The sequence below is a fragment of the Felis catus genome, chromosome A2, assembly GCF_018350175.1.
Source record: "Felis catus isolate Fca126 chromosome A2, F.catus_Fca126_mat1.0, whole genome shotgun sequence".
NCBI classification, from domain to species: Eukaryota; Metazoa; Chordata; class Mammalia; order Carnivora; family Felidae; genus Felis; species Felis catus.
In genome coordinates this window covers 166,773,043-166,793,858 of record NC_058369.1, presented here as the reverse complement: position 1 = coordinate 166,793,858, position 20,816 = coordinate 166,773,043, and the positions used below count along the sequence as shown (strand labels likewise).

Sequence of the window (20,816 nt, the reverse complement as noted above, 5' to 3'; positions counted from 1 at the left end):
AGCCGAGTCCTGCCACCACTGTGGGCCAGTCCTCTTGTGCTCTTGTGCAGGGTCTCAGAGGAAACCTCTGCCTCTAACAACCGGGGCAGCAAGTGGGGGGTGTCCAGCATCGTGGTGTGAGTGCGGTCGGGGACAACCATACGACCGTTCCAGAGAGTTGAAGACAAAACGTAGCAAAAGAGAAAACACGTGAGACCTTGACTCGGTACTTGTTATCATGGAACCGGGCGTCCTACAGAGTGAAGGAAACAGTCATGAAAGTCCCGACATGCTCCCATTTCTCAGGTACAGAAGTGGAGCTTTCCTAGGCTTCAGCCTAATATATGCGTTCGAACCCATCTGGAGCGGCTGTCGTGAAAGTCCTCCTCAGTGGGACACTCTCTGGTGACTTTTACTGTCTTTGTGTAGCAGAAAAGTTAAGGCACGGCCTTTGGGGTCAGCCAGACTTGGAGATCCCGTACGGACCGCTGTGACCCTCTCGAGGCTCTGGAAGGGCACCCAAGCAGCTCATGACGCACAGGATCGTCCCACACTAAACGCGTAGGAGGAACGCACGTGTGTTGCACGGCCCGGCGCTCGTGAGTGTCCGGTAAATGGTGGCCTTTCTATCTTTTACCCAAAGACGCCTGACCGAACCAGCAATGGCTCTGACAGCGTGGTCCCCCCGCCAACAGTCCTCACGTGGCCGTTTGCCGATCCGCCAAGGCACTGAAGTCATCGGGAGGCCTCCCAGAATAACCACAAAATGTATACAACCGTCACAAGTGCCTGCGGGCCGATGGTGACTGTCAGAGGCACCGCGTCTTGGAGAAGGTCCAGGGAGGAAAGAAGGTACCCTCTCAGATTCGGTGAGACGCAATACATTGTAGATGGAGCCGATCCATCCAAATCTCTTTTCTAGAGAATTCTGTATCTGTTTTATAAAGAACAAGCAGAGGCACCTGGGTGGCTCAGAGGTTGAGCGACAGAGTCTCTTGGTTTTGGCTCAGGTGGTGATCTCAGGACTGTGGGATCAAGCCCCACAGCGGGCTCTGCACTGAACACGGAGGCTGCTCGGAATTCTCTCTCTCTCTCTCTCTCTCTCTCTCTCTGCCCCTTCCCCTCCCCACTCTGTGGTTTCAAAGCTCTCTCTCTAAGAAAGAAAGAAAGAAAGAAAGAAAGAAAGAAAGAAAGAAAGAAAGAAAGAAAGAGGAAAGAAGGGAGGAGGGAGGGAAGGAAGGAGGACCAGGAACCATAATGCCATATCTTATAAAGTCGATGTGAACATTTATTTACATACAGATATGCAAAATATGTACGGGGGGCGCCTGGGTGGCTCCGTCGGTTAAGCATCTGACTCTTGATTTCGACTCAGGTCTCGCAGTTCGTGGGTTCGAGCCCCGCCCTGGGCTCCGTGCCGACCGTGCAGAGCCCGCTTGGGACTCTCTCTTTTTTCTGTTCCTTCTCCGCTCATGCGCACCCTCACGCCTTCTTTTTCTCTCTCTCGGAATAAAAAAATAAACTTCAGGATTTTTCTCAAAAAGGCGCGTGTATCTTGTGACCCACAGCCTGGGTAAAGCCTGGGGCTGACAGTCGAGCCACCAAGAAATCCAGCAGAGCCGCGTGAGGCTGGAGGTCCCCGCCCGCCTCCCCCCGGGGTCACCTGACACAGCTGCTTTGCCACAGCTGGGCGGCCGGCCTCCAGCCACGTCGGTTTCTGGACCCCTCCATCCGCTTGGCGCCCCGGGGGGACCAGGTGGTCCGCAGTGGGGACACAGCTCGGGCTCTGTCCCTTGTCGTCACGCGGTCTGTGACGGCTGGATTCCAAGGAGCCCCGAAGCTTCTCCCCTCGCCCGATGCTCAGCAACCCCCCCCCCCCCCAGCAGACTGGACAAAAACAGTCTGTGGTCCCCAGGTGGGGCGCGGCCCACGGGCAAGTGGAAACCGCTCTCGCAGCAGCGCGTGGGGAGCCGGGACTGACCTGAGTCAGCGGGCAGTGACCCGAGTGCCCCTGGGCGCCACACACAGCTCCGGGCCCCTGGACACGGCAGGAAAAATACAACAGGCACAGTTAATTCCCTTCCCGCCCCCGGTTTACTTACTTACAGGGTGAAGGGAGGCATGATCCACAAAATGGATAAATGACCGTGTGGCGGGTGGTAGTGAAGCCTATGGAGGCCACAGGACAGGCCAGGACGTCCACTTCCAGCCACGACACGGTGACCGCGCCCAGGGAGCCCGCCTCCGCCTTCCTCCGGGAACAGGTGCGGCTGCCATCGCACACCGCCAGCTCCAGGGTCACCCGGGCCGCGTGCCCGGAGGAACGTTCCGGAGCTCAGTGCTCGAGGATGGGCCCGAGTGGAGGGCGGCGGGCTTCTGGGGCCGCGGGAGCGGCTGGGGCCACACGCGGAGGGGGCCCCAGAAACTCGCGGAGGGTGCCCGGAAATCTCGGCTTTCCACGAAGCTGTGTGTGTCCGGGGCCTGGCGCCATGGGGACGGCCGGCGGGGCGTTAGGAGAGGTGGCCAGCCGCGGGGGCCACTCGCTGGACACCCGGGTGGTCAGGACACCAGAGCAAGGCCTTCCCAAGAGCTGGCCAAACCGGGCTGAGAATCAAGTGTCGGAAGGGCCAGGCTAACCCTTCAAGCTAACCCTTCCTGCTTGCGGGACTCGCGAAATGAGGCGTCCAAAACGTCCTGTCCAGCCCAAAGTTACCGGACGTTCTGAGAAGCGAGCAACCAGGACGAGCCCCAGCGGGGGTGGCCAGGCAGGTGGCGTGGTTCCTCGGGAGGGAGCGGGAGCAGGCGAGGAGGGCAGCACAGAGAGAGTCCTGTCCCACCCCGGAGTCGGGGAATGCAGGGGGAGGGGGGGGTGGGCGCCAGGGGGTGCAGGGGGACTGCGGTTCATCGGCTGCTGCAGTCCAGGGGACAGCGGGCTAGGCCGGCCCCGGGCACCCCCAGCAGCCCCCGGACAAGCCTGCACCTTGCGACCTGCTCCTCGCACGGGCACCTGCCGCCACCGGCGCCCCTGCGGTGCCGTCGATGGCGGTCCCCGTGCTGTGCCTTTTAGGCATTTTTATTTTATCCAGGTGCGAGGAGAGGCCTCCGGAGTGCCCCGAACGCAGTGATCTTGTATTTTACGGGATCCTTCCGGCTGACGTCTGGTGCCTGAGAGCAGGAGGGCAAGGAGGACACGGGAAGCCCCGTGGAGGCCGGCTCAGCCCCCGCGTGGGAGGCTTCGGTGGCTTTCGCCCGGGTGGTCTCGGCGGAGCCGGGAGATTCTGGACGCTCTTGGAAGACCGGGATGGCCCGGCAACCGGCGTGCTTGTTAGTAGGAGGTGCCGCTGACCCCGAAGCCTGGGGCTGGGATGTCCTTAAGGAAGGGGCTGCCATCGACTGGGATGGGGGGAGACTGAGGGAAGGACCCGGGGCTCGGAGCTCGGCAGGGAGTCCGAAACGCCTGCTACGCACCCAAGCAGAAAGGGAGGTTGGAGCCCCGTTCAGGGGAGGTGCGGGGCAGGGTCGAGTGGGGGACTCGCCGGCCTGCAGCTGACCTTTAGAGCCCCGGGACCGCCTGGAGTCCTGTCGGGAGCGACCAGGGGGGAGGAACGCAGCCGCCCGACCTGGGCTGACAGAGGACGTGTACCCTGACCACCTCTCAGTCTGGCAGCACGGAGCCCGCTAACTCTCGGCAAAAGAGGTTTCGGGGAGATGTTGGGTTTAAAAGCCAGGCTGGTGTGGATTCAAGAGAGATTTTATTTTTTTTATTCTTTTTAAATGTTTATTTTTGAGAGAGAGAGAGAAAGAGATGGGGCGGGGAGGGGCAGAGAGAGAGGGAGACACAGAATCCGAAGCAGGCTCCAGGCTCCGAGCTGTCAGCACAGAGCCCGACGCGGGGCTCCAACCCACGAACCGCGAGATCATGACCCGTCCTAAGTTGGACGCTTAACCGACTGAGCCACCCAGGCGCCCCTCAAGAGAGATGTTAGAGAGAACATGGGAGACAGAAGAAAAGAAAGCTTTTTCAGTGAGTTTCGCACAAAGCGGGACAGCATCATGCAAGCAGCTGAGGGTGGTCACGAAGCGCAGGGAGGCTCATGACACGCGGGACAGGTCCGCCTCGGAAGGAAACCTTCAGGAGAAGAGACTTCTGGGGAGCCGGTGTTCAGCAGGCGGGAGAAGGGGGTGCAGTACCGGTGGGGGGTGGGGGGGCCGGCCTGCGGTGGCGGGGACGCCCTTCCCCGAGCTCTCCTGTTGGGAGTAACGCGTGGGGAGGCCACGGGGTGTCTGAGAAAGAGCAGAGGGGACGCCGTCGACAGTGTGGACAGCGGACAGGAAACACTCCCCGGGAGGCTGACGGCAACGGAGGATCTCCCGGCAGCCCTCGGGGCCATCAGAGCTCAAAGCAGGCCAGGCCGCACGGTTGCCTATGTGTCCAACAAGGCCGTCAAGGAGATGGTCAGCAGTGACCCCAGAAGACGGGTCTTGGGCGAGAAGGGCGAGGGGGTGCTGAAGGGGGGGGCCCCGCAGAGGGAGAAGGATCGCGGGCCTCGAGCCTGGGGACGGCTGGGGTCCTAGGAGGTGCGCAGCCCTGAGACGCACGGCCACCCACCGGGCTGCTTCCTGGCAATGACAATGTCAGCAGGGGGCCTGGGCCTGGACAGCTCACAAGGGGGAGGGGGAGAGGGGGTCCCCATCTCGCAGGGACCCCATTGCAGGCAGGGGTGCCTTGAGTGGCTCAGCTGGTTGAGCGTCCGACTCGATTTCAGCTCAAGATCGCAGGGTTGTGAGATCGAGGTCCACGTCGGGCTCCATGCTAGGCGTGGAGCCTGCTCGAGAGCCTCTCTCTCTTGCTCTCTCTCTCTCCCGCTAACCCCCTCCCCGATCATGCACTTGCGCTAAAATCAAAAATGTACAAAAGTATATTTAAAAAAAAAAAGACCGTATTGCGGAAATGACAGAAGTAATGGAGAAGGAAGCGAGCCAGGTCAGCCAGTGGGGAGGCCTGAGCCTCCAGACGGCAGCCCGGGTGGGGAGCGGGGTGCTACCGTCTCACCTCCGCTTCCCGCAGGGATGTGGGGGCTCAGGCCAGGTTCCCGGAGGACAGAGGAGGGCCACCTCTGGGTCACCCCAGAGCCCGAGGCCATCGGGCGGCAAGGGCGAAAGGCAGCCCTGTTGCCGGCCTGCGGACCCTCCAGCTGGGCCAGCAGGCCAAGGGGCCTCCTCGGGAGCGGCGGGGGTCTCCGAGCCGGCTGCTGGCCCAGGCGCCCGGCACCATCGGGGCCTCGCGGGCGGAGGGTGCGGGCCCAGCGCAGCCCCTCCCGCGGCGCCACCTCCCGAGCTCAGGTGGGGTTTCTCTGTGCAGCCCCCCGGGGCCGGCCTCTCATCCCCTGACCGCACCCCCGCTGCACCGCCCCCCCAGTTCCCCTCCCCAGCGCCCCCTGCGCCAACGCTGGTCCCCCACTGCCGACCCCCCTGTCCCGTCCACCTGCTGACCCCGGTTCCATCACTCCTTCGGCCCACAGCCGCCCCCGGGGCCCCAACCCCAGGCCCGCTGGTACTCCCCATGCACTCTAAATTCCAGACATCGGTGACACCCCGCCCGCGGCCCCTCACCCCGGCACAAACACCCTCCCCGGACGACCAAGTGTGGAGCCGGAAACTTTCTCGGGAGGAGCGCCCTTTTGCCCGGCGTCTCCCGGGTCCGGGGAGCCCACCGCCCACCCGCGCCTAGAGGTTTCCAGCCAGCTCCTGCAGGGCTCCCGCCCCTCACAGCAAACGCCAGCTTTTAGACAAAGAACAACGTACCCACGGGATACGGATTAAAATGGAAGAAAAAATGGTTTTTGCCTCCTCAGATTCTGATTTGGGCTTAAAACTTCCAGGAAGTCAGATCTGAGAAATTAACCAAACATGTGGACCTGTGCTGTCCCTTCCTCCTGTTTCCCGCAAGTTAGCCTCTTCGCTTACCTTTCCTTTTCACCCAGAACCAAACTCGGGCCTCCTCCCACGCATCCCTCCCATCCGGGACCCTGGATGTCTTCAGAGGTGACACTTTTGTCAGCGAGGCCTGGCGGGTGCTCGGGCAGGAGCCGAGGCCCTTCCGCCGCCCTCCCTCCCTCTCCAACCCCGGTCCCCCGTTGCCCACCTGCCCCCGCACCTGCCTGTGGGGACACCGCGTCCATCCGTTCCGTGTCTGGCCTTCGTCACTGGAACTCGAGTAGGTCCCACGCGGAGGGGGAACGAGAGAACGGACCTAGACCTGAAGTCCCGCAGCAGGTGGTCCCGGCTGGAGAGGGACGGTCCCTCTAAGAGGGACACAGGCCGTTTTCTTGTGTCCCAGGAAGGGCACGAAGACCTCGGCCAACTTGAGGGGCTGACAGGGCCGGCTCGGTGTCACGGGTCACCAGTACCATTTTGCTCCTTCATCACAAGGTAACCCCCTCCCCACAGACCCGAAAGGTGGGTCTCAACAGGCGAGGAGTGGTGCCAGTGCCACCCGCCTGAATCCCACGCAGACTCCAGTGCAGGGCCCCCGCCAGGGAGAGCCTGGCCTGTCCCAGCCCGGCGGGGGGCGGGGGCGGGGGCGGGGGGTGGAAGGATATTTTACAAGTACCCCATTTTCAGACCAGGAATTCGGAGCAATTTGCAGCAACGTGGAAAACTCGGATGATGCATTCGATGGAAAATGGATGTCCAACAATGTGCACTGGGGGACCCCAAACCAGACCCGTGCCTGTACAACAGGGTGTCACAGGCATCATCCTGGGGGTGACCGGTAACCTCCACCCTGGGTGTTAATGATTAGCATCGGAGCACCAATGTTGAAGAGATGTAAAAATCATTCATAATGGTTTAAAAAATGTAAAAAGAAGGGGGGGGTGGCTCAGTTGGTTGGGCATCCAACTCTGGCTCAGGTCATGACCCCACGGTTTGTGGGTTTGAGCCCCGCGTCGGTCGGGCTCCGTGCTGACAGCTCGGAGCCTGGAGCCCGCTTCGGATTCATGTGTTTGTGTGTGTGTGTGTGTGTGTGTGTGTGTGTGTGTGTGTGTGTGTGTGTCTGCCCCTCCCCTGCTTGTGCTGTATCTCAGTCTCTCAAAAATAAATAAACGCTAAAAATTTTTTTGAAAACCGTAAAAGAAAATACCCCCACCCCTTCCAAACTTCCAATAGAGCCAAACAAGCTGTTTGTTTTTGTCGAGTCTGTTCCGACTCCTGCGGAGCACAGAGTATGGGTGAGGACAAGCCGGCCCCTCGGACCCTCCTGTGGGTCCGCTGGCAAGATCCCGTTTCCCAGCCGATGCCTGCAGCAGAGGGGGCGCGCGTGGCGGGGGGGGGGGGAGGGGGTGCGCTGGGGACACCCCCAGTCCTCGGGGGAAACACCAGCCCGGTCTCCCGCGGGAGGGCCGCAGACTGGCTGTCCGCACGGCTGGGACGCGGCACGGATCAGGCGCGGGCGGCGAGGCAAAGGAGACACCGGAGCACCAAAGCAGAGGCCGCAAGGCAGTTTATTAACACATCTTTCAAATTACAACACAGTTCGAGACACGCCTCCGTACGGAGTCACACAAATGATACACACAATACATTTTTCCAACCATGTCACCAGTGTTCCTCACACAGATTCCTGATAAAGTGTCACAGTGATCAGCGCACAGCGAGACGGGGCAAAGCGAGGCGACGTCCTTCCCCACAAGGGCAAGTGCAGTGTTGGGCAGAACACGTGAGGCAGGCCAACCCACAGGGAAGCAACTCGGTCGCGTGCCGGTCTCTGAACTCCCAACGCACTCCCAACAGACACAGCGTCAGGCTCCACCCGGGAGCTGGCGCGGGCCAGCTCGGCAGCGCGTGCGCATTACGGTTAGGAAGGATCACAGCGGGAGCAGTGACACAGGGTCAAACGGGCCGCCGCTTCCAGTGGAAAAATGGGCGCGCTACAACTAACACTGACTCATGCACAAGAGGTCCTGTAAAAGCAGGGGTGAAAACAAAGGGGTGGTTAATCGCACGCTCCCCGCGGGCGGCAGGACGCCGGCCGGCATCGCGGGGCGCCCGCCACACGCTCCCGCAAGGTCACACTGCAAAGTAACAGAATCCGGATGTTATTCTCTCCAGCAGAGACCTGCAGGAACAAAGCGGGAGGGAAAACCTGTCAAAGCAAAGGGGGTGACGCAGTGGAATGCAAACGCCGTGCAAAAATGTTCACGGCCGCCTCGCACCCCCACCCCCAAGGAGGAATTCTAAATGTTAAGAGCAGACAGAGGAGTAAGAGTAGAGCACCGTCAGCAGAGGACAGGTCCGTGGCCAAAGGCAGGTGGGTAGGAGGAGGGTGAGGACATCCAGAGAGGAGGAAGGCGGAGAACGTGATTTTCCAGAACGGGGAAGAAGCTCCCTGTGGTGGCTGCTAGATGGGTTTGGGCGAGGAAGGTGCAAGAGAACAGGAAAGGGGGGGGGGGGGGGCAGGCAGGAGGCCGCTGCTCCGGAGCCCCCGGGGAGGGGGTGGGGGGCGGCAACGCCGCAAAAGGACGGGGAGACGCCCCACACAGGAAACCCACTCGGAATGCAAAGGCTGCGGGCTGGGCTGCTGTGGAACCTGAAAATTAAACGGTGGGATTAAAGGCGAAGACGGAGAGTTAGAATCCTCACAGAGGAAAAGCACTCCTGGCCCCCATGCCTGCGAAAAGCAAAGACGAATTACAAAAAAACCAAACGATCACTAGATCACTAGCTGTTCGGCTGAGGGTGTGAGTGCGCTGTGTGTGTTAGAAACCCTAAATCATAGGGTCTAAGACAACGCTGCAGAGTGTATAAAATGTGAACAGACCTTTAAAAATCAGCTTCCACTACGTGTGCCCTTAAGATAAAAAGTAGTTGAAAAGAAACCATGCTACAAGAACGTCAAGGTCTACTCTCTAGAGTATATAAAACTACTAAATACAGAATATATTAAAAAATAGCGTACCTGTCCAGTCTGTGCAACGTACTCAGAATTTAAAGGCTACGTTGTTTCTTTTTAAAGGGCCTGTATTTTTCTAGGTACGTTTTAAAATTAGTAAAATAAAACACAGCAAAACACCAACACGGTCTTTTTACATTTTAGTTGGTCAGAAATAAAAGGGAAAAAAGTCCTCACTGAAGACGCCTGCTCTACCTGCCTGTCCTGACGAGAAGCCTTCCTACCAAAACCCGGCACAGGGGAGAGAGAGTTAAGAGTTTTAAAAACATTCTCTAGAAAAGGCAGGTTACAGCGTGTAAAACCAATGATCCTTCCCAACCATACGCTACCAGAAGAAGGTATACCTGGGATCCAATATGAATCAGCGAGTTCTGCTTTGGTTCTAGGACACAAAACCACGGGCGCTTTAAATGATGAAGATTAAATAGGTTGCAAAAAAACCTTACACAATAATCCTTAGGATTTAGCAGTAAATCAAGGCTAACTGCCTTTGGAGAGTTCATATTTACCAATGTCCAAAATAACACTCCATTCACAAGTTTTAAAAATAGGTGAAAAGGTTAATTGAAATGCTCGTTAAATACAGTAAAATACCTACACTTTCCCCTAAGCGATCTCAGCTCCTGTGGCTTCCTTCACGGGGGGACAGGGCTGTCTCCCCACCCCACAGCGATCATCCGCCCCACCCGTCAGGGATTCCCTTTTAGAATAAGGTCTCTTAAAAATTGGTAAAGAACCAAGGCGACCTTTCACAAGCCCCCCCACCCCCAACACCAAATAAACAGACAAGGCGGGGGGGAGGGGGGGGCACTCAACCTGACTACAGGGAAATAAAATCAGGTCTAACAGTGAATATGTGAAGCCAGAACAATCCTACAAGCAGGAAGGGAGGGGAAATTAAAAATGACTCTAAGCAGGCCAGTATGACAGCAAAGGAGCCCAGAGCCATCTGCTGAGGGCAGCACCGGCCCGACTGGGGATGCATTTCTTGACAGCCGGACACGCGGGCTCTCTAGGGAACCGAGCGGGGAGCGCGCCGGGCATTTGGCACCAGACCTCCACCAGAACCCAACCGCCCGCGACAGGGTCCCTGTCAGTCCAGTGGTCTAGATGCGCGTGGAGCTTACCTTCAATTAAATAACAAAGAAATTAAAAACAACGACAGCAAAAAAAGGAAAAAAAGAAAAAAGAAAAGAACAAAACAAAAAACCACAACAAGCCGAAAGAAAATTTAAGAAAACAAGAACGGAAGTGACAGGTTCTGCAAACAGCCCCTCTGAGCCAGGCCCTGCCTCGGGGCATCTCTGTACCTCCGCGGGGCCCCTCCTGAGGAAGGGCTCAAGGCCCTCCCGAGGAAAGGTGACCTCCCTGTGGGGCGGGTGCCCTCCTGTCCCCCGGCGAGAGCCGTCCACGAGCCCACCCTCCCGCATGCTTCTCGGCTCGACCAGCTGACTCCTCTGAAAAGAGTCAGTGCGTGAGAAGTTCATGATACTTAGTACAACTCCTTCATTCTGCAAAATTCTCCTCTCCCAGGTCCCAGGCCCCCCTGCTCCCCTCTCCCCTCCACCCGAGACACCTCTCCCAATCTCCTCCAGCAACAGTCTTCCGTTTACAAATTAAGCAAAACGCTCTTTGAAAAATGCCCCCTGGGCGCAGGATCCAAGCTCTGTCACAACTTAGCAACGCTACAGAACCAGGCGTAAACAATGGTTTATCCAGGGCTGTTATTACAAATCAAGAGAAGAACGGCTCAAATAAAAAGTAGTTATGATGAAGCCCCTCCCCCCCGCCACCCTGCCAGCTCCCCACTGGGAAGGGCACAGACACCTACATAGGACGCTGCCTGTCCAGAAAGAGGGGGGACCCTCAACATTTGTTCTGGTAAAAAGAGACAGGGTTTCTCCCTTAGAATTATCAGTATAAGGACTTAACAAAAGTGGCCAGACCAACGGTAATGCAAGGTTATGCTCAGATAAGCGGCTAAGTGATCTTATGTTACAGCACAAAATCAAAACAAGACAATGTAAAAAGAAAAGGTACCTTGGCTCCACACAATCACCTGTTATATTTACCTCACGCGATATATCGGTATTTACTGACTTTAAGCTTCTTGAATTTGGAAACAAATAATACACAGGTCAGGATACATGTATTGACTTAACTACCATCTTTATAAAAATCGGATTTACACACAGACACATCAACAATTATGGAACGGTCTCCATTTAACTGTGATAAGACAACACAAAAGAACTAACAAATAGCTAAGATTGTTGCTGAATTGAAAGCGTTTCCAATTAACATTTTAATTTTAAAAGGTCCATATTTACATAGTATGTTAAATGCTTCTGCATGTCATTTTAAATGCATGATAAATAAAGAACAAAGATAATGGTTGCAACAGATCTTCCAAAAGGGTTCGGCTTACGGTGGTCTGATTTCACCGCGAAAAGCGCACCGAGAATGGAAATAACGTGACTTTCTAATTCTGCTTCTTTCCCTTCCGCGGCTCCCTTTAAGGAAACCAAGCCTCTGCTCCGGGCCGGCCGGCACCAACTGCGGCCACTGCCCACGGCCGGGCGCACGGGGCCATTCTAACCAGGGCTTTACGAAGGCCCAGCTCCCCGTGGCCAAAGGCTTTCAAGAACACCACATCAAGAGAAGGCTCACGTGCGTAGACGGTTAACAGACACACGTGTCCCACGGCGCCCGTATCGTGCTCGGACAAGGCCGAAAGCAGACCTTAATGTCACCACCAGGTCTTGAACAGCGGTGCCCACGGAGGACTGATGACTCGTCATCACTAACTAGGGAAAAAGCTCTTTGCTATGTGCCTACTTTCCAGAGACGATACGGCACACTCAGACTATTCCAGAAAATGGTAAAAAATTTTCAAGCTCATTTTATTGCATCAGTCGGCTCTTGGTGATAAAAAGCAAGTCCGCCAACTGAAAGCCTTCCCACTGCCCGGCACCGGCAAGGGGCCTGGATGTGTCGTAACCAGCGGGCCGTCCAGCTCGTTGCTTCAACGCAGCTCTCTGTGGACCGAGCCAAATAAACTACGCTTTCAAACACACGAACACATCCGCCTCTCCCTGTGACAACAGCGGACGGGACGTGCGTGTCGACCGAGGGTAGGGACGGGGCACGGACCGTGCGGACCCTCCCCTGGAGCACCACGGCAGGCCTGGCGCAGCTGAGTCGGGGGCTTTCTGGAACGAGGCGGCCAGGCGCCTCAGCTGGGGGGTGCACCCTGGGAGTGCCCGTTCGCTTCCTGGCACCTACACCTTCTGAAAAGCAGCCGCCAACACCCACCTTCATCCTCCAGGCCTCCTCCTACCGCGGGATGCCACTCAGAACCCTCGCCACAGAAAGCCTCACGGGGTCTGAACACTCCCCTCCAGTTCGGGCAACTGAAGTTGCAAAAATAGAAAATTTCTCCTGTGCAAACACGACACAGGCTCACGCGGCCTGGGTCCCAGCCCCTGCGCGAAGGCTCAGAGGAGGGAGGGTGCCTGGCGGCGGGGGCTCCGGGGCTTCGAGCTGGTCCCCGCAGGGCTGACCGGTGGCATCTGGAGGCGGCAGGCTCCTATTTCCTCTAATTCTACTAGTAAACCTGCCGTGAAATCTTAGGTATAAAACACAGCTAAAAAGTCTGAGTATGCCTTAGTATCTGTTACTTGCTCAAACAGTTCAGGTCCACGTTAGTATAAACCCCAAACGGTGAAACTCGTTCTTGAGCAGAAATACAATAAGGCACTTTTTTAAAGACTTGACCGGAATGAACTGTACTAAACGTTGCTTTACGGGAAGGAAGAGTCTCACCTAAACGAGCCTACCCAGAACTCCTCAAGCAGGTTCGGGGCCACATGAACACATTTCAATTTCACTTTGGGCTGCACGGTCTGGGGAGGACAGCCATCCCTCACACCACACCCCACGAGGGGCAACTCGCCAGCACATAGGCCACCTTGCTCCTGGCTCTGCTCAAGGGCAGCACAGCCCTACTCAAAAGGCCTTCAAAAAAAAAAAAAAAAAAGTTAATCAGAGCAATGATAACCAAGTTCCCGAAGAATGTTGTATGTCACAGAGCCAGGGACACGAATATGCTGCTTCGGGCCACATTTACAAAGAGGAACAAACCACACGGGGCTGGGCCGAGTCCCCCTGCCTCTGCCTCGCGGGGTAGTTGTGCAACACGACCCACCTGGCAGGGCTCCGGAAGGGCTGCAGGGTGACGGCGCCACAGGCGCCCTCTCTAGGCCCAGGGAGACACGGCGGACTGCTGCCTTACTGGGGAAGAGCGGACAGAGGGGTGGGGAGTCCCCTCCGCAACTAGGAACACGCAGCTGGTGCTTCTGGAGTATTTACAAGCAGAATCCGCCACACAATGGGGCATCGCTCCCAACCGCCCTCACGTCCTGCTTGCCAGGACACGCGGCTGCCCGTCACCATCACCCAAATTTTAATCTACGTGCTTCCAAGAGCCTCGTGAGGGCTTTCTGAGAGGACAGCGCGGTTCCGCTCGGCTGGGAAGACCCTTGTCTAGCCTGCACTGAAGATGGGTGCAACCATTATCAAGTGTTCTTTGCTGTGGAAACTACTCAGAATTTGTGGCGCTAACGTCCCTTCCTGAACCTAAGTCACTGTGATCGGTCACACAGCACGATCACGAAGAACAAGGGCTACATGCATCGTAAGCACTTTGAAAACAAAAGAAACCGGAAAGTGTAGTTCTCTGTGGTGACAACAGAACGGGGAGCGTGTAACACCGGAGCCCAGGCCGCCACGTCCCCAAGTCCGGCTCTGCTGGAGTCCACGCCGGGCCGGCCGCTCTCCCGACAACAGTTACGCAAGACTGTGCGCGGAGAGGCCGTGCTCGTGGGGGTGTGCGCCGCGGCTTCCCTGAAGAAATCCCACAGCGAGTGTTCCGTGTCGGGTCAGCGTCTCCTGCTAAGATCACTCAACAATCAGGGCCACGTTTATGTGGGACAAATCTATCATGTGCCTGCGGAGAGGGAAAGAAATCGTCAACGCCGACCGAACTCCGCAGATGAGCGGTCAGGTCACCAAGGTATGGGAAAACTACGATGGTAGGTCCCGACGGATGACAACTCCATGAAAACGCAGACAGAGATCAACGCAAAACCCGGAGCCAATGCCCCACGCTGCACAAGGGGAAGGGCACGCTGTCTGCGCTCGGCACGCATTACCGGCGCGTTTCTACCACAGCAGGTGGGCGCGCACACGTGTGAAACCACGGCTGCTTTGCTGGAGAGCAAACCACAGCGGGGAGGCTCTCCCGCCCGCTCCCACCGTCACCCCGACCACGGAATATACATGCTACCTGTGGAATTTCTGCTGAAATGCTAACGCATGAGCCGGTTCCTTGAACTTAGCTATGGCTTTCCGTTGCTGGGGAAGCATCTGTAAACTCTAGAGGGAAGAAAACAGAGAAATATTTAAATTTTTTTTCAACGTTTTTTATTTATTTTATTTATTTATTTTTTTTAATTTTTTTTTTCATCGTTTATTTATTTTTGGGACAGAGAGAGACAGGGCATGAACGGGCGAGGGGCAGAGAGAGAGGGAGACACAGAATCGGAAACAGGCTCCAGGCTCCGAGCCATCAGCCCAGAGCCTGACGCGGGGCTCGAACTCCCGGACCGCGAGATCGTGACCTGGCTGAAGTCGGACGCTTAACCGACTGCGCCACCCAGGCGCCCCAACAGAGAAATATTTAAAAAAAAATTTTTTTTTTTTTTTTTAATTTTAGAGAGTGAGAGGGGGAAGAGGGGCAGAGGAAGAAAGAATCTTGAGCAGACTCCACGCTCGGCACAAAGCCAGAGGCGGGACCTGATCCCACAGCCCTGAGATCATGAACTGAACCCAAATCAAGATAGATGCTCAACCCGCTGAGCCACCCAGGCGCCCTGAGAAACACTTCAATATCATGTTGTATACGCTTAAAACAAAACCCAGCATATTTATTTATACATCAGCTTTAATACAAAATACGAGTCCAGGCTGACACTTGGATCACTGAAGGAAACTATCTCCCCAGCAATTTTTCCTCCCTGATCCAGAGAATCTGTCCCCAAAAGCCATTCCCATGAGTGTACCCCTCCCGCCACCCCCCAGCCTGGTGTCAGGATCTGGCATCATCCAGCCACGTGAGTCACTCAATCTTCTCCCTCAACCCTCCCTGTGAGGCCCAAAGACACACACTTCTGGAGAGTCACCCCCCGTTTGCACACCTTCCTGCCACACAATTTTCTATGGGACCCTCACTGATTTTTTTTTTTAAAAGCAATTATTACATCACACAGGAGGAAACTGCTGTTTTGCAGGGGGACCCCACAATTACCACTGGGGTAAACCAAGGAGGCTTTCACACCTCCAGCTGCCCACAGCAAGGGACAGCTTCGCCAGTGGCGGCTGTCAGCACAGTCTGATCACATTTTGTACTTAGACACTCGATTACTAAGTGACATCTTAAATGAAACCTTTGGAGCCAAGGCAACCATTCCAGAGGCCACTACTCTTTGCGCTGAAAACCACACCCTTTCGTGAAGAAGACAGACAGAAAGGATCCATCGAGTGAAGAGAGAATCTTACACGTCTGAAAGGACGGTGCTGGACAGAGGGGACTCACACGTGGTCCCGCAGCTTGCCCTGAGGCCTTGGGGTTCAGGATCTGAGGATCCGGGAGGCCCAGGTCAGAGGAGACCTGTGTGGTCTCTCAGCCGGTCCCGCTCTCAAGGGCCCGATCGTTCTCAAGCCCGCGGTGCCGCACGCAGTCCTGCACGCTGTCCGGGCGCCGCGCAGGCTGCAGCCTCTGCCGAGAGCGAGGCGCGTAGCGGCCAAGGCGGGACCCCGCTCACAGCAGGACACGACGCGGGGGCCGCCACCCACCGTGCCTAGATGCTGTCTAGCGAAGTAGGACAGCCGGAAAACACAGCTGATGGAGGCACGGGACCCTGAAAAGTGGCGGCATATGTGGCTGTTTAATTGTAAAGCACTTATCAAAGATCTACAGTGGGAACACAAAAATACTCAAAAAGGTATACCGTACGCGGAGTGAGAAGTCTCCGTTTTAATACCCACACGACATTTATCAGTCAACACAACTAGGAGAGCTCTACGGAACACCCACTTTCCCAAAAGTCACCTTTCAGTGTTTACAAAGAAATGAACGGTCTCAAGTCTCCAAATGACCTGGTGGGAAGGTGAGCACGCGGACCACGCGGCCGAGGAGCAGCAAGCGGGTGGTGGGGACCCCCAACCCAGCAGGAGCACAGGCGGCAAGCTCGGGACAACACGAGACTGCTCTCATCTGGGGTATAAAAGCAGAAGCAGGGTTTTCTAGAGGGTTCCACCTAGGGTTAAGAGCACCGGCAAAACGCCGCAGTTGGTCTGGAACGAACGCAGGTGACTCCTCTTCCCTGGAGACGCGCTCGGCACTGTGGCCCCTCTGGCCCGGGGGACTCCCTACAAGTCCTGCACAGAGACCCACTTTCTCTCCCGAGCTGCCAGCCTCCTCCACCCGCTCGTGCCTGTTCTGTGCCGCACCCTGCAATGGGTTCCAAAGCATCCGCTCAGAGCACAGGCAGCCCTGGGCACCTGCAGGGGGCCCGCTGCCAGGCCCCGCTCTCTGGTCCTGTCTGCGCCCCCACCCCCCCTGCAGCCCCGCAGCCACGCCGCTCGCTAGTGCGCGCCCCCTGGTGGCTGCCGCCGCCACCGCGGCGGACCTCAGGCAAGAATCCCAACAACTTCCCCAAATCTACCTCGTCTAAAAATACGACGTGTTCTTTAGGAACAGACAGGAAAAAACTAATTGCTGATGCTACCGCAGATGATTATTCATACCGTACAATTCACAGATGGAATCTGGGTTTCTGAAAATACCACGGTTTTGTTTGTTTTCAGAAAAACAGGTTTCCAGGTATCTAGGGCGATTTCCTCTGGGTGACTTCGCAATGTGAAATGAAGGCACAAAGCTTCATTTTTACCACTTACCACATAAAACGGTAAAACGCCTGATGCAACAGAACTTACTGGGACCTAAGCAGTTTAGACCTCGGTCTGAGGAGGTGCCGGACGAGACGGCAACTCCTCACGGGGAAACTTCCCCGTGCCAATTCCTCACGGGGAAAGGCCTGGAGCTCAAGCAGTCAACACCAGCGATGAGAACACGCTCCTAACATCTTCCTGGTTATGTCCTTCATTTACATTTTCGTACCTTCTTCCAAAAACCAAACGATGTCTTCTGGGCAGAAGACTGAATTGCAGAAACTGTCCCTACCCCGCCATTTCTGACCTACGAAAACGAGAGCTCCAGGATTTCGTTACTGGGAGCAGAGGGGTGGGCACTGTGCGCCGGAAGCTGGAAGCCGGAAGCCTCGTGCTCCCCGGCTTCCACGGTGCAGAGCCACACTCGCACGAGCTAGCGGCACAGCCCCGCACAGACACCGGCTGGGCCAGAGCAAACCGGAAGCTGCACCGCGTCTCCGGGCCCACGCTCGCTCTGCTGCCGCGGCTGCCTCTCCCGCAGGCGCCCCCCTGGCACGCAGGGGGCAAGGCCAAGGCACCAACTTCCGGCCTGACGCGCTTCCGTTTTCAGAGGGGAGACACCCGCACGTCCTGACGGTGAGTGACCGCGCTCCTCCACGTGGCAAAACGCAAGACGAAACCCTCGGCTGCGAGCCGCCTGCTCGGACGCCCTGCAGCCCCCTCTGGCCCGGCCTCCGACAGCCCGCGGTCTCATCCCGGGAGGATGTCCGTGTGCACGGCACCCTGCCTCTTCTCCCACGGGCTCCGATCAACTACCACGTCGCGGGGACGCCAACTCAGATCAACCAAAACGTCACGGGGACGCCAACAGGGTTGCGCAGCCCCGAAGATCTGTGTCGGCGTCCCGCCCCTCCGACCGGTCGCTCTTAGCACCCGCGGGAAGTGCCTTCTGCCAGGAACAGGACGGTCGATTTTAGACACAGTGGTGCTACCTGAGAGCAGCCCCACCGACAGGTCACGAGGAGCGCGTCCCCACAGGCCCCACCATAGCCGTGACTCACACGGCCGGGGTGGCCCCGCTGAGGCAGGTCCCAGAGCCCCCGGTCGGCGGCAGACCGGTGTCCCCACAAGGCACAGGGGCCCCAAGGGGCAAACGGCAGCGACGATGGAAGCGTGCGCCACACGGCAGGCCCGACACCCAGCTCCTCGCAGGACCCCCTCACAGCTGCACCTGCCGCCGCGGGTTCGGTCCAGTGCCCGCGCTGCGCTTTTCCCCAGGGCCCCGCGTGCCCACTCTCCGTGCTGAGACCCCCGCCGCTCCCCGCACTGGCCGGCTTCCCTCCCGCTGGCCCCCCGAGAGCCCCAGTGCCGTCACACTGCCATCCCAAAGTCCTCTTTCCGTGGGCGTAACTGCTGGCTGCGTTCTCTGGACCTTGACGAGGGCCCCTAGTAAGCAGTCTTTCCATCGTGGCTTCAGATCACGTGGTCACACCCGTGTCTTCTCCCCCGATGTCCCGAACTTCAGAACCACCGACCTGAGATTCCAACTCCGTTGGCTACCCCAGCCGGGCCTTGCGGCCGGGTCGGAACAGGACGCTCCTTCACAGCGGCTCACGCTCTCGCACGACCGCCCACGGGGGCTCAGCCACGCCAGCCTGCGACAACCGCCGCCCCGAAGTGCAGCGTCTGGGGGCAGGCAGACACCCCTTGCACCTGCCACCCCGTGGGGGACGAGGAGGCCACGCGTCTCCTCCAGCCTGCTCAGGCCGGGGCACCGGGAGAGTTACAAGGCGGCGGGTGGGGAGAGCCCGACAGAAAGGCCTAGACTCGAGACGAAGAAGAGAGCCCCGCTAACAGCCCGGCTGTGCCGCAAAGGACACCCACGGCTCGCGCTCCCCCTCTGGCCCCAGCCGGGGTACCGCCAGGACACGGGAGTGACGGAGGCGGTGGAGACGGCGCGGTGCCGGGTACGTGTGGGCACGAGCCAGCGCTGGCCGGCCTCATCCTCAGGGAGGGTCACGACAGGGGACAGTCATACTCTCACTGAGCGATCTCAAACCTCGTGCCTTTGTGAGGAAACTGCTTTTGTGTTTTTACACCATGACGTTTACTTACGGGGTAATGAATCTTTCTTCTTAGCACAATTTGAGGCAGAGTCTAGCAAACGGGGAACTAAAAGCAATTACACAAAAAAGCCACGGAGGTCCTAACTACCTTACTTCCTGATCTAAGAGCTACCTTGGCTTCCTGTCTCAGGACAGAGTGGGAGGTCAGGGTCACTGCTGCAGGAACGTGTGTCCACCAGCGCACAGGGCACGCGTGCCTGGCAGTGACCGGGCTCCCTTCTCGTGGGGGCTGGGGTCCAGGCAGACGCGTCTCTCGGACCCGCTCACAAGTGGAATGCTGCGGCTGTGGCTGCCACGCACCACCTCCCCCAAGATTCTGGGACCCGCTACCGCACTTCCCACGCCACTGCTGCCTTCCGGTTATCACACTTCTACAAGATCTGCACGTTGTTCCTCATTCTGGAAATAGCGAGTTGATTAAGGTCTTTAAAACGGACTTTCTAGAGAGCCTTGTGAGTACCATTGAAGGGAATAACATGCTAATCCGAGAGCCACACTGAGAAAGCCTCTCGGATTCCACAGCTCAAGGAGCAGAGGTCACATGCGGTTAGGAGTCTAATTTAAAAGCCCAGAGAAACAGGGGACCTTCCTACTCTAGACAGCACCACCTGCTATTACACCGAGTGGACGCGAGGTGGCGCCACAGTCCACCGCACACAGAAGCTTCTCCCGTCAGGACCACAGGAGGCCGGGGTTACCTGGCGCCGTCCCACCCGAGTTTAAACCATAACCAGTTCTCGTTACAAACATCTTCTTAAAATGTATACTTATCAGTATCGTTCTTTAGCTACCGAACACCAGCAGATGCTTGTTATACTAGTTTTTCAGTAAGAAACTTGGCATTCTGTGAACGTGGTATCTAAACATCGTACAGGCCCACTCAAAAGCATCCTCTGGGATAGAGACGAGCAAGAGGAGGGCACCCGGCTTTGGCCCCAGGGGAAGGGATGGGCCTCATGCGGGTGCGAAGCCCAGCCTGCCACAGCCAGTTCCCAGGGGCACCGGGGGCTTCACCTTCCGGAGACCCCACTGTAAGAGTGACTGACGGAACCTAGAAAGTTCACTCTCATCTTCCTACTTCTCTAACTTTCGAATTAAAACAAGACATCAAATAATCCAGCGCCGTTTTGGTCTGGCTTTACTTCCCACAATCAAACTTCGTAACATAATCATCTCGGATCCTTTTCAGAACAGAAAAAAAATCCATTCGAGAGACTATAAGCCCCAAATGCAGATCAGCTCCAAGCTGATTTTTGTGGTGCAGCCACCGCCCCCCCTCCCCCCCCCCCCCCCACCGCCCTTCAGCGTGAGGAGAGGCAAATAGCACCACTGCTCAGACATGGGTCCTGAAAACCACATCCTAGTCAAGGACACTCCAGAGAACGATCGAGACTCCGTGTGAGGAAGCAAAGCCACAAATGCTGACGGGCACACGTGGAGAGCACAGTGCCATCACTCCCGGCCCACGCGGAGACCGGGGCAGTGAGACCACAGCTCGAGCCTCCCGGACAACGCCGGCCCTCAGATCCCACAGGTTAGGCTCTGCTCTGTTACATCTGGACGCCCTGCCTGACCCTGCACCTGGACCCCAAATTCTCAACCACCATTGGTGGGAGAGCCTCACACCAGCTTAAGCACATTTTCACGCATCTGAACTCTCCGGTCAGTCTGTTCCTGCAAATTAGTCATTAACGGTCTGGAAGGACCATCCATGAGCGCAGTGCTGACGCCTCCGGTAAGTGACA

The 20,816-nt window shown here is 57.2% G+C and overlaps 1 protein-coding gene across 14 annotated transcripts in view; it reads right to left on the bottom strand.

The window, feature by feature from the left end:
- Positions 1 to 7,465: 7,465 nt before the first annotated feature.
- RBM33 (RNA binding motif protein 33) overlaps positions 7,466 to 20,816 on the bottom strand; it is a 139,101-nt gene continuing 125,750 nt past the window's right edge. For 13 of the 14 annotated variants that reach the window (XM_045053288.1, XM_023250789.2, XM_045053285.1 and 10 more), the window contains 2 exons: positions 14,280 to 14,368; positions 7,466 to 13,940 (listed from right to left, as the gene is read on the bottom strand). In XM_045053288.1, the coding sequence (XP_044909223.1) occupies positions 13,892 to 13,940; positions 14,280 to 14,368 (138 nt within the window). In that variant the 3' untranslated portion in view covers positions 7,466 to 13,891. Of the gene's footprint in view, positions 13,941 to 14,279; positions 14,369 to 20,816 lie in introns of those variants that run through there. The other variant, XR_006594883.1, reaches the window with a different exon arrangement.